This window comes from Ranitomeya imitator, chromosome 6 (assembly GCF_032444005.1).
Source record: "Ranitomeya imitator isolate aRanImi1 chromosome 6, aRanImi1.pri, whole genome shotgun sequence".
NCBI classification, from domain to species: Eukaryota; Metazoa; Chordata; class Amphibia; order Anura; family Dendrobatidae; genus Ranitomeya; species Ranitomeya imitator.
In genome coordinates this window covers 245,046,355-245,059,832 of record NC_091287.1, presented here as the reverse complement: position 1 = coordinate 245,059,832, position 13,478 = coordinate 245,046,355, and the positions used below count along the sequence as shown (strand labels likewise).

The 13,478-nt window shown below is 43.8% G+C and overlaps 1 protein-coding gene across 7 annotated transcripts in view; it reads right to left on the bottom strand.

Moving 5' to 3' along the window:
* LOC138642413 (uncharacterized) overlaps nt 1-13,478 on the bottom strand; it is a 347,309-nt gene that overhangs the window by 317,613 nt on the left and 16,218 nt on the right. For 6 of the 7 annotated variants that reach the window (XM_069730557.1, XM_069730558.1, XM_069730555.1 and 3 more), the window contains exon 2: nt 2,828-2,896. The exons of the other annotated variant lie outside the window; for it this stretch is intronic. In XM_069730557.1, the coding sequence (XP_069586658.1) occupies nt 2,828-2,896 (69 nt within the window). The remainder of the gene's footprint in view (nt 1-2,827; nt 2,897-13,478) is intronic. 7 annotated transcript variants of the gene reach the window in all.

Here is a 13,478-nt window from a genome sequence, read left to right as displayed (position 1 = left end):
TGGTAAATCGTTTAGTGTAACGGTACCTTAAGGCCACCGGCATCAGGGGCTTATCTACAGAATTCTGTAATGCTGTAGATAAGACCCCCGATGTTACCTGAAAGATAAGAAAAACAGGTTATATTATACTCACCCTGGGGCGGTCCCGCTGCGGTCGGGTCCGATGGGCGTCGCGGTCCGGCGCCTCCCATCTTCATACGATGTCGTTCTCTTCTTGTCTTCTTGCTGCGGCTCCTGCGCAGGCATACTTTGTCTGCCCTGTTGGGGGCAGAGCAAAGTACTGCAGTGCGCAGGAGCCAGGAAAGGTCAGAGAGGCCCGGCGACCGAACCGCCCTGGGTGAGTATAACATAACCTGTTTTTTATCTTTCAGGATACATCGGGGGCTTATCTACAGCATTACAGAATGCTGTAGATAAGCCCCTGATGCTGGTGGCCTTAGTTTATAGGCTATTTTTGGGGTGACAGATTCCCTTTAAAGCCAAGTAGCACTCCACCCCATTCGATCACTGCCACATGCTCAAACAGTAGTGTGCAAATACATATGGGGTACTGCCACATACGGTAAAAATTGCATAACAAATTATGGGGTCCATTTTCTCTATTTACCCATCGTGGAAATTATAACGCTGGTACTAAAACAGTAATTTAATAGAAAAAAATAATGTAACTTTTTGTTTTCTCATCTAAGGCTATGTGCACACGTTGCAGATTATTTGCGTTTTTTTAGCGTTTTTGCGCTATAAAAACCGCAAATAATCTGCATACATTAAGCATCCGATCATTTTTAATGAAATCCGCAATTTCTGTGCACATGATGTGCGTTTTTCCGCATGAAAAACGCATTGCGGAAAAATAATGAACCTGCTCATTAATTTTGCGTTTTTTTCGCGGTTTTCCCACTGTCTAATGCATTGGGAAATGTCCGGAAAAAAACGTGCAAAAAAACGCATGCGGATTTCATGCGGAAATCTGCCAGAAATGTCCGGATTTTCACAGGAATTTTCTGCATGAATTCCTGAACGTGTGCACATAGCCTAAATGTGATAAAGCTTTGTGAATCACCTGTAGGTTAAAAATGTTCAGTACAGCCGTAGATGAATTCCTTTATGGGTCTAGTTTCTAAAATGGGGTCACTTGTGGAGGCTTCTGTGTTGTTACCTCAGGGGCTCTTCAAATGAGATTTTGTCTGTAATCTATTCCAAATTTACATTCCAAATACCAAATGTTGCTTCTTCTCTTCTGAGGCCCGCCATGTGTCGAAACAGAATTTTTTGACTACTTGTTGGTGATCGCCACTCTCAGAAGAAAGTGGGTAACAAACTGTGGGTCAATTTTTTTCGTTTTACCTCTTGCAAAAGTGAAAATTTGGGCTTCTCAAAAAATGGTTAAAATCTAGAATTCAGAACACATCAGAATATGTACAATATGTTTTTTTCTAGGGTTATCATATGTGTCTACATAACCATGCCTTTTTCTGTTTAACAATGGTTGACCTTGACAGGATGCATCTATGCTGTATGAAAAAAAAACATTTTACTTCATTCATGTGAAAGTGCAAGAATTCACTATTTCAGCCAAAGGATGAACTGTTTCATGTACGGTCATAGCCGTGCCTCAGCCATAACCCATCATTCCAAAAGTCATTAGCGAAGACAACCGATTGTTTTTACTATTATTTTTGCCAAACATAGTATAACATTGTGGATAGTTTACATAATCAGATTCCTCTACAAAAGATGAGATTATACCATAATAAACAAGACTTTAGAAAGCAAGACACACACCCCAGGGTTGTCTTTCTCAGACTTCCTAAAACTTTGGTGCCTAGACCGGTCCATTCTACCTAATAGAGAGAAGATCAAGACTAACAGCTTGGAGCTACATTTTTGTGAGAAAAAAAAAATGAAAATTTCATTATGGCGACCTGACGTTATCAAATCTTGTATAGTACTTGTATGTTCAAATGCTCAATATACCCATGGCTAAAATTCTTGAGTGGTGTAAATTTTCAAAATAGTGTCACGTGTTAGGGTGGGGGTTCTCTCCTTTGTAGGCATTTTAGCAGCACTGCAAAAATGAGACACGGCACCCGCAATCTGTTTCAGCGAAATTTATGTTCCAAAATTCAAATGGCGCTCCTTCTATTCTGGAACCCTGCCATTTGTCCAAACAGAGGCTTCAGGCCACACGTGGGGCATCAGCGTGCGCTGAAGAAACTGGGTTACAAATTTTATGGTTCATTTTATCATGCTATTCCTTGTAAAAAAAAAAAAAAAAAAAAAGCAAAAAAACTTTAGGACTAAAGCAACATTTTTTGAGGAATTTTTTTATTCCATTTTGCATTAATTTCTGTAGCACTTGAAGGATTAAAAAATGTGCTAAAAAAATTTTGAAGTATTTTAGGGTTGCAATTTTAAAAAAGGGTATCAATTTCGAGTTTCCAATATATAGGTCCATCAAACGCCATTTAAATCTCAATATGTCAATAAAGAAATCTCTCCCAAGATTTCAATCTACGCATGCATCACCTCTGGCAGACATTTTCCAGAAGCCCACCACAGGGCAATCCATGGGAAACCGCCTTATGTTCAGGTGCGTCTTATAGTTTGCAAAATATGGTAGTTTTATAGTTCGGGTTTTTACAAACACGTACTTCCTCCAATTTCTCAACAATGAAAAGGCCTCCCCCAATGCTGACCTTCCTGATGTTCAAATTCATGATCTGATTACCAGGTTAAGGGAAAAAAACTAACTAAACATTACCTGAATACTGAATGTAGGTAAATGCATTTGTATTTAATATAAACTACTATATGTAATACTTACACTGTGAGACGCTTTATTGTGAGTACCCAAAGCATGTTCAGTGCTTATTGTTTCATTCATATTAGAAGTCTAGGAAAAGAAAACATTTCAGTAAATCCAAGCCTGGAAAATCAACAAACATAAGGTTGTGAATATTAATCTAGATGAAACGTACAAATATTTTAGCAGCTTCTCAGGTTAAAGGGAACCTGTCACCTGAATTTGGCGGGACTGGTTTTGGGTCATATGGGCGGAGTTTTCGGGTGTTTGATTCACCCTTTCCTTACCCGCTGGCTGCATGCTGGCCGAAATATTGGATTGAAGTTCATTCTCTGTCTTCCGTAGTACAATATTGGTGAAATATTACAATTTAGCCATGGCCGATGCTGCAATAGCATCGGCCATGGCTGGAGACCCCGATCGAGCCCCCCCACCGACTGGCGGCGGCGATCTGCAGCCGCCGTCAGTGTTCCGTACCCCTCAGTTATGTCTTCAGCGCCATCCTCTCCCCTCCGCCCCTCCCTGTCCTCCCCTCTGCCCCTCTGTTCCCTGTACATTTTGATCGCTGTGATTGATCGCTGTGATAGAACCTATCACAGCGATCAAAATAAAAAAAATAGTAAATAAACCCCCCCTTTATGCCCCCCATAGGTAGGGAAAATAATAAAATATAGAAAATATATTTATTTTTGTTTTTCCGTTAGGGTTAGGGGTAAGGCTAGGGTTGCACTTCGGGCTAGGGTTAGAATTAGGGTTAGAATTAGGGTTAGAATTAGGCTATGTGCACACGGTGCGGATATTGCTGCGGATCCGCAGCGGATTGGTCGCTGCGGATTCGTAGCAGTTTTCCATTACGTTTACAGTACCACGTAAACCTATGGAAAACCAAATCCGCTGTGCCCATGGTGCGGAAAGTACAGCGCGGAAATGCTGCGTTGTATTTTCCGCAGCATGTCAATTCTTTGTGCAGATTCCGAAGCGTTTTACACCTGCTCCATAATAGGAATCCGCAGGTGAAATCCGCACCATAAACACTGGAAATCCACGGTAAATCCGCAGGTAAAGCGCAGTGCGTTTTACCTGCAGATTTTACAAAAAGGTGCGGAAAAATCCCCACACAAATCAGCAACGTGGGCACATAGCCTTAGGGTTGGAATTAGAGTTAGGGTTGGAATTAGGGGTGTGTTGTGGTGTTGGAGTTAGAATTGAGGGGTTTCCACTGTTTAGGCACATCAGGGGTCTCTAAACGCAACATGGCGCCACCATGGATTCCAGCCAAATGGTGCTCCCTCCCTTCCGAGCCCCGACATGTGCCCAAACAAAGGTTTACCCCCACATATGGGGTACTATCGTACTCAGGAGAAACTGGACAACAACTTTTGGGGTCCAATTTCTCCTGTAACCCTTGGGAAAATTAAAAAATTCTGGGCTAAAAAATTATTTTTTGAGGAAAGAAAACGTATTTATTATTTTCACGGCTCTGTGAAGCACTTGGGGGTTCAAAGTGCTCACCACACATCTAGATAAGTTCCTTGGGGCGTCTAGTTTCCAAAATGGGGTCACTTGTGGGGGAGCTCCAATGGTTAGGCACACTGGGGCTCTACAAACGCGACATGGTGTTCGCTAAAGAGTGGAGCCAATTTTTCATTCAAAAAGTCAAATGGCGCTCCTTCCCTTCCGAGCCCTACCGTGCGCCCAAACAGTGGTTTACCCCCACATATGAGGTATAAGCGTACTCAGGACAAATTGGACAACCACTTTCGTGGTTTAGTTTCTCCTTTTACCATTGGAAAAATAAAAAAAATTGTTGCTAAAAGATCATTTTTGTGACTAAAAAGTTAAATGTTGATTTTTTCCTTCCATGTTGCTTCTGCTGCTGTGAAGCACCTGAAGGGTTAATAAACTTCTTGAATGTGGTTTTGAGTACCTTGAGGGGTGCAGTTTTTAGAATGGTGTCACTTATGGGTATTTTCAGCCATATAGACCCCGTAAACTGACTTCAAATGTGAGGTGGTCCCTAAAAAAAATGGTTTTGTAAATTTCGTTGTAAAAATGAGAAATCGCTGGTCAAATTTTAACCCTTATAACTTCCTAGCAAAATTGTGCTGATGTAAAGTAGACATGTGGGTAATGTTATTTATTAACTATTTTGTGTCACATAACTCTCTGGTTTAACAGAATAAAAATTCAAAATGTGAAAATTGCAAAATTTTCGCCAAATTTCCATTTTAATCACAAATAAACGCAGAATTTATTGACCTAAATTTACCACTAACATGAAGCCCAATATGTCACGAAAAAACAATCTCAGAACCGCTAGGATCCGTTGAAGCGTTCCTGAATTATTACCTCATAAAGGGACACTGGTCAGATTTGCAAAAAACGGCCAGGTCATTAAGGTCAAAATAGGCTGGGTCATGAAGGGGTTAAGGGTCGCCACGCCCCGCGATTGCCCTGACGAAGGAAATCTTCCGAAACGCGCGTCAGGGTGCGCGATCAAGAGATGTGGCGACCCTTAAAGGTATATACAGGATAGCACGTCTAATGTTCGAAAGGGGTTAAGTGACACATCAGCATTCTATCTACTATATAATTGTCTAAGGGTCACTTCCGTCTGTCTATCTGTCACGGATATTCATTGGTTGCGGCCTCTGTCTGTCATGGAAATCCAAGTCACTGATTGGTCGTGGGCATTTTGCCGCCGGCAAAATGGCCGCTCCTTCTTCCCCGCAGTCAGTGCCCGCTCCATACTCCCCTCCAGTCAGCCCTCACACAGGGTTAATGCCAGCGTTAATGGACCGCGGTGTAACGCACTCCATTAACGCAGCTATTAACCCTGTGACCAACTTTTTATGCGTATGCAGCATCAATAGTAAAAATATCTAATGTTACAAATAATAATAATAATAATAATTAAAAAAAAACGTTATTCTCACCCTCCGACGTCGCGCCCTGTTCTCGGCAGTGCAAGTGGCAGGTTCCAGTGCCAAGAATGCTATGCGAGAAGGACCTGCCATGACGTCACGGTCATGTGCTGCGCTCATACCAACCCTGGGACCGGAAGCTGCCGCGTGCACCGCACACAGGCGCCAGGACTACAAGGGGACCTCGGAAGGTGAGTATATGTTTATTTTTTATTTTAAGTCTTTTTTAGCCTGTTACATATGTGGCTGGGCAATATACTACGTGGCTGGGCAATATACTACGTGACTGGGCAATATACTACGTGACTGGGCAATATACTACGTGGCTGGGCAATATACTACGTGGCTGGGCAATATACTACGTGGCTGGGCAATATACTATTTTTTTTACTATATTTACAATTGGGCAAATGAAAGCTGAGGCCAAAATAAAGTTTCTTTTGAAATATTGTAATTTTTACTGATTTTTTTTCCCACCTTGCAGTAATTTCTGAGGTTTTCATTACTTCAAGGGCTACAGTTTTTAAAATAGCATCACGGAAACATATGAAGTCCATAGTAGTGCATAGCTGTCACGGGCGTATGAAGTCCACAGGAGTGCATGGCAATTCTGGCACTTTGCCTGGCTCTTCTCACTTGCCCTGTAGCGGTGGCAAGTGGGGTTCATATTTGTGGGTTTGATATCACCATTGTATTGTCAGGTGACATCAAGCCTACGGCTTACTAATAGAGAGGTATCTTATAGACACCTCTCCATTTCGAATCCTTTAGTTATATGTAAATAAAGACACAGCCAGAATAAAATCCTTTAATTGAAAAAAATGACACAGACTCCATTATTATTCTCAATTAAACCATACTTTCTGCATCGCCTAATTCCAGCAAAGCCCTCGATCTGCTGTAATAAAAGTAAAATAAAAAAACTGCCCCCAGACATGAATCACGGCATGGTACACAATGACGGAGAGGTATGGTATATTTTTTTTTTTTTAAATTCGTTTATTAATTTCAGAATAGACAAACATTGCACATATTACATTTATCATTATTAAACATACCAACAGATACAAATGATTACAAAACATCATCACATCCAAAATTCAGAGGCAATAGACTGTGCATGTTGAATCACTAGTATCTACAAAATACCTACTATACAACTTAAACAACTTTAACCTTTAGTAATAAGTCGCCAGAAGAAAACAGATTCAAGTGTGTTCTGCAACGATGTCCCCAAACCCCATGTCCCCCCCCCCCCGTGCATATATCTAATCCGCGCAGACTACAGAGTATGATGAGATGAATTCCATCTCCCCCAAATTTTTTCGAATTTACCTGGGCATCCTCTATTATGGTACAGTGTTCTTTCATATGGGATAACCGAGTTCACCAGGTCAATCCAAGCTCTGAGAGACGGGGAGGAGCTACCCATCCACCTTAATGCCAGTACCTTTCGCGCCAAGAAGAGCACCTCTCGAAGGAAGATCCCAGTATGATGATCCCAGGCCTCTGTATCCCATACCCCGAATAGGCAAGTCAATGGTTCAAGTGGAACAGGGATTAACAATAAAGACGTTAACAATGTTGTGACTTCTTTCCAATAGTAAAGGATTACCGGGCACCTCCATATCATGTGGGTAAAATCCGCATCATGTGCGTGACACCGTAGGCAGTCTGACGTCTGAAGGCGGCCCATTTTAAAAAGTCGTGTCGGAGTCAGATAAGTCTGATATGTAATATATAGCTGGGTCATCCTATTGTTAACTGAGGGAGAAACTTTAGTTGGAGATTCCAAAATATCTTCCCACTCCTCTCCCAGTGTATCGGGAAGGAGTCCCTCCCATTTCTTTTTTAAGGAGTTAATAGTGAGCCCATCTCCCACGGATAATAAGTATGTGTATAAAGAGGAAATGAGTCCCTGAGGACCCTGTGATTTGAGAATGCCTATAAGGGGTAGAGACGAGATTGCTCGACTTGCACCTGCATTTCGCATATGTGACTGGAAAGCTGACCTCAGCTGTAAATAACGGAAGAATTGAGATCTTGGGATATTGTAGGTATCCCGCAATTGCTCAAAGGACACAAAAACATCCTGGTTATATAAATTACCTACCGAGAGAACACCACATGAGATCCAGAACTCAGTAGATGGGTGATTTAGTAATTCTGGAAAATAACTATTATACCACAGTGGCATTTCGGCTATTGTATCTGTATATTTAATAACTTTTTTAATTTGTCTCCATACTAATCTCGCTTGTCGAAGTAATGGCAGCAAACGGGGAGCACTGACTCTCTCCATTTCCAAAAAACCCAGTGGACAGTCAATCCGGGCAGAATGGATTATATGGCTTTCTGAATTAGGTAGGGAGTTGCTAGGCATCCATTTGCTTAGCGCCCTAGCCTGCCCGGCAAGATAATATAGATAAAAGTCTGGTAAGGCTGCCCCTCCCCCCCTTGTCGGTCTCTGTAGAGTAGATAACTTGAGTTTGGGTCTAGTCTTCCCCCATATAAAGGACGTGGTCAGGGAGTTTAAGTTTGCAAAGAAAGATTTGGGTATTGGCACAGCACTATGTTGGAGACAATAATTAAATTTGGGGAGCAATATCATCTTAACTAAATTAATGCGACCTGCAACGGAGAGAGGGAGTTTGCTCCAAGCCATGAATTTAGATTTGGCCAGGTCCAATAGTGGATGAATATTAAGTTGTAGATCCAGCTGACTATATTGAGACATATGTATTCCTAGATATTTGAAATTGGAGACTACAGGTAGTGACGAGAGGTTTTCGAGACAGGGCATCGTCGCATGAGACAGAGGCATCAGAGTAGACTTATCCCAATTGATATATAGACCAGAGAATTTGCTAAAATTATCTATAGTCGTTATTACTCGTGGTAGTGTTTCTTCTGTTTTATCCATAAATATGATCATATCATCAGCATATAGACCGATGGTATCCACACGATCCGCAATACTTATTCCTTTGATATCCGTGGAAGACCTTATGCGTATTGCCAAGGCTTCTATCGCGAGGGCAAAAAGGGCCGGGGATAGAGGACATCCCTGACGGGTTCCCCTATGTAAAGTAAAGGAATCTGAGATAGAATTATTCACAATTACCCGTGCCCTAGGATTCTTATATAGTGTATCTATCCCTCTAATAAATTTATCTCCAAAACCGTATTTCTGCAGACATGCGGAAAGAAAAGGCCATTCAAGGGAGTCAAACGCTTTAGCTGTGTCTAGGGATGCCAGAGCCCAGTTATTATCCAATTCTAGGGAGCTATATTGAATCACTGATTGGACCCGTCGAATATTAATAGAGGTACTCTTCCCGGGCACAAAGCCTGTTTGATCTGGGTGTATAGGATCTAATATGATTGTATTTAGTCTAGTGGCCAATATTTTAGTGAAGATTTTATAATCTACGTTCACCAATGATATGGGGCGATATGATCCACATTCCAAGGGGTCTTTTCCCTCCTTCTTAAGTACAATGATATTTGCATCATAAAATGTTTCAGGCATAATTTCTCCCTCCCATATATTCTGAAGCACCTTCAATAAGAGTGGTGCCAGGTGGTCCCGATATTTTTTATAGAACTCAACGGGAAATCCGTCAGGTCCAGGGGCCTTCCCGGTGGCCATATCCATTATAGCCTGTTCCACCTCCTCCAGAGTAAACTCGGCTTCCATAAAAGCTTGCTGGGTTGGGGTCAGTAGGGGGAATGCTATGTCTGATAGATAGTCTATACATTCAGGGACCCCACGACCACTACCCGATTTGTACAGTGACTTATAGTAATTACAAAAACTTTGAAGAATTTCCTCGGTGGAGGATACCAACAAACCATCGAGTGTCCGAATCTGTAGTACCATGTTGGAAGTGTTATGCTGACGTACCAAAAAAGCTAGGAGTTTACTGGCCTGATTCCCCATTTCAAAATAAGACTGACGAGTAAAGAATAATTTACGTTTCGATTTAGTGTCTATATTTTGGGTGTATAATCTTTGGGAAGTGAGCCACTCCACCCTGTTGCCGTTGGTCTGATTGGCCACATAGGCGGCTTCCGAGTCCTTCAGCCGTCGCTCAATTTCGTCATCCTCCCCCGCCGTCACCCTCTTTATATAGGAGATTGTAGAAGACAGACATCCCCTCAAGTATGCCTTTAGAGTATCCCAGAACAGATTGAGATTTGAGGGGTCTGGGTGAGTAGAGACAAAGCAGTTTAACTGATCAACCGTTCTATCACTAGCATCTATTAGTTTCAGCCAGAAGGGATTCAATTTCCAAGGTATATTGTTATTTGACTGACCGTATTTAAGTTTGAGAACAACTGGGCTGTGATCTGATATCCCCCTGTTACCATGTTCGACACTATTCACCCATAGCGCTAGGTCACTAGATCCAAATATGTAATCTATACGGGATAGAGACTGTCTAGTTGAAGAATGACAAGTATATTCCTTTATCTCAGGGTGACGTGTTCTCCATAGGTCTAACCATCCGCTACCGTTCATAAATGATGTCAATTGAGAGGGAGATTGAGAAAGGGGCCCCCTTGACATCTCGCCATCTAGTCTCAGTTTGTCTTTAAGATTATCCATGACTAAATTAAAGTCTCCCATACAGATAACACTAGCATTAGGATAATTTAGGGAGAAACCCAGTGCCATGCGGAGAATCGATATGCCGGCCGGGGGTGGGTTATAAACACATAATATCACATATTCCCTCATATTAATAAAGGCATGAACAAAAACAAAGCGACCTTCGGGATCGCGTCGTGACTCTCTAGCCTCCCACCTGACATTTCTATGTACCAACAGGGAGACCCCTCTGGAGTAACTGGTGTGAAATGCGTGAAGGGACCACTGCACCCACGGCTTTTGTGTACACTTAGCTGTGTCTCTGGTCAAATGCGTCTCCACAAGTGCTACAATATGTGGGTGATACCTTAATTTTCTTTCGAGGAGTCTTAATGCCCCGTATGTTCCACGTCATACATACAATCTCAGATCCCATATCTACGTTCGGGAAAAGGTATAATATACACCACAGCCTGGGCGGGAATCAGAAACACCATACAGAGCATAAGGTTATCACTGGCGACTAATAAACATAACAAACAATTAAAACTGGTGTAAAATACCAAACCAAACAACATTTGAACAGTGGAGAAGTGTAATCCTACACTCCTATAATAGAGTAGAATAGGGGATACCCTCACTGGAATCAGCGTCCGGTATAGTTGACAAACTCAGCACCCACATAGAAAGCTCTAGATTGTGTTGCCATCAGATACAAAGAGCTACTCAAGAGTCCGGGGTACTAGGCCCCTTGTATGACCGTAACCATTCGACCGCCTCCGCCGGATCAGTAAAGAACAAGGAGGAGCCTTCATGAACAATACGGAGTCGAGCTGGATAAAGCATGGAGTAAATGATGTTTTTATCCCTGAGCTGCTTTTTGACATCCATAAATCGAACTCGCTGCTTTTGAAGTTCCATAGAGAAGTCCGGGAAGATTGATATAGTGGCGTTATTAAATTTAATAGGGGCCTTCTGCCTTGCCAAGCGAAGAATTGCATCCCTGTCTCTGCAGTTAAGGAGACGTGCCAGAAAGGGTCGGGGCGGAGTTCCAGGAGGAAGAGGTCTCGTTGGGACCCTATGGGCCCTTTCCACAGAAAATGTTGAGGAGAATCCGTCTCCCAGGGAGGTTTTAAGCCAGTCCTCTAGAAATTGCTCAGGTTGCTGACCCTCCGAGCGTTCTGGTAGGCCAATAATTCGGATATTATTACGGCGCAGCCTGTTTTCCAGGTCATCAGCCTTTTGCTTCCAGGCATTCACAGAGCCAGTGGCCTTTGATAACTTAGCCTCCATTGGGGTAATGGTGTCCTCTATCTGAGACACCCTTGTTTCAACCTCTGAAATACGCCCTCTCATAGTTTGTATATCTTGTCGCAAACGGCCCACTTCAATATGCACGTCTTCTATTTTCTCAGTGAGAGAGGACCTGGTGAGAGATATGGCCTGCATCAATTGCTCAGATGCTTGTTTAAGAGTCAGTTCGTCTTGTTCTCCCTCCTCATTGCTGTCAGAAAGACGATTTTTGCGTTGACTCTGCGTGGGATTATTTCTGAGAGAGCGTGTATTATCTGGGGCATCTTCTCTGGCATATCTCCTCAACTTGTCAGCAGCCCCCGCTCCTTTAGGATGATGCATGGTGATTGACAGAAGATCCCCACCAAAGGACCAGATTTATTATTATGGCAGTCTATTCTCCACTAGCAGACCGGACAGGGCCAAACACCGGGATGTACCCCAGAGAGGCAGCAAACCAAGCAAAAAGTCTCAGATGTCTGCAAATGTATCAACTTAGGAGTTTGCCCAGGTACTGCCCAGAGCAGCCACAGTTCCCCAGGCAGAACAGCAGGGAGGGGGGAACGATCCCTCCAAAGTTATGGTGCAAGCAGGGGTTTTGATAAGGGAAGTGCAGGGCCCAATTTTCCAGGGCGCACACCGCTCTGCCCCTTTTAGTATTTCAGATCAGTAGCTCACCTCCTGAATGCACCGCAGTCTTGCTATATAGCGCCTCTCTCCTTGCTGCTGGAGAGTGCGCTGTGGTAATGGCCGCCGTCCCCCAGGGCCCGCCCGCCGCTCCAGACCCGGCACCTGTCTCCTGCTCCTCGATGTTCCACAGCGTCCCCGCTGTAAGTAAATGCCTGCTGTGCTCCCCGGGGACCCACCCGGCTTCAGCCGCCGCCGGCACTGCGTCCCGCCCGTCGGAGCCGCGCTCAAAGATGGCCGCCGCAGCTCAGGGACTCTGCCGCTCTTCCAGGCCGCCTCAGATACCGGCTCTCCAGCGTTCCACCGCCGCCGCCCGAGGAGTCGCCGGTCTCCCGAGCTCTCAAAGCACCGTCTCAGCCGGTGCAAGCTGCAGTTCAGGGGAATTAGTGGCCGGATTCAGGTCAGGATAATGGGAGCCTCCAAAAGGTGCGTCTTCTCTCTTGGCTTACATAGCCACGCCCCCCGAGGTATGGTATATTGTTATTTTTTTTATTTTACTTTTATTACAGGAGATCGAGGGCTTCGGTGGAATTAGGCTATGCAGTAAGTATGGTTTACTTGAGATTAATAAAGGAGTCTGCCATTTTTTCAATTAAAAGGACTTTATTCTGGCTATGTCTTCATTGCTAATCCTATAGTTATAACTTATATGTAAATAGAAAGGTGTCTTACAGACACCTCTCCATTACTAAAGGCCCCTTCACATTAAGCGACGCTGCAGCGATACCGACAACGATCCGGATCGCTGCAGCGTCGCTGTTTGGTCGCTGGAGAGCTGTCACACAGACAGCTCTCCAGCGACCAACGATGCCGGTAACCAGGGTAAATATCGGGTAACTAAGCGCAGGGCCGCGCTTAGTAACCCGATGTTTACCCTGGTTACCATGCTAAAAGTAAAAAAAAAAAAAAACAGTACATACTTACCTACCGCTGTCTGTCCTCCAGCGCTGCGCTCTGCTTCTCTGCTCTCCTCCTGTACTGGCTGTGAGCCGGAAAGCAGAGCGGTGACGTCACCGCTCTGCTTTCCGGCTCACAGACAGTGCAGGAGGAGTGCAGAGCACAGCGCTGGAGGACAGACAGCGTTACAGTGTCACACACGCCGATCCAGCGATGTCAGGAGGAGTCCAGCGACGAAATAAAGTTCTGGACTTTATTCAGCGACCAACGATCTCCC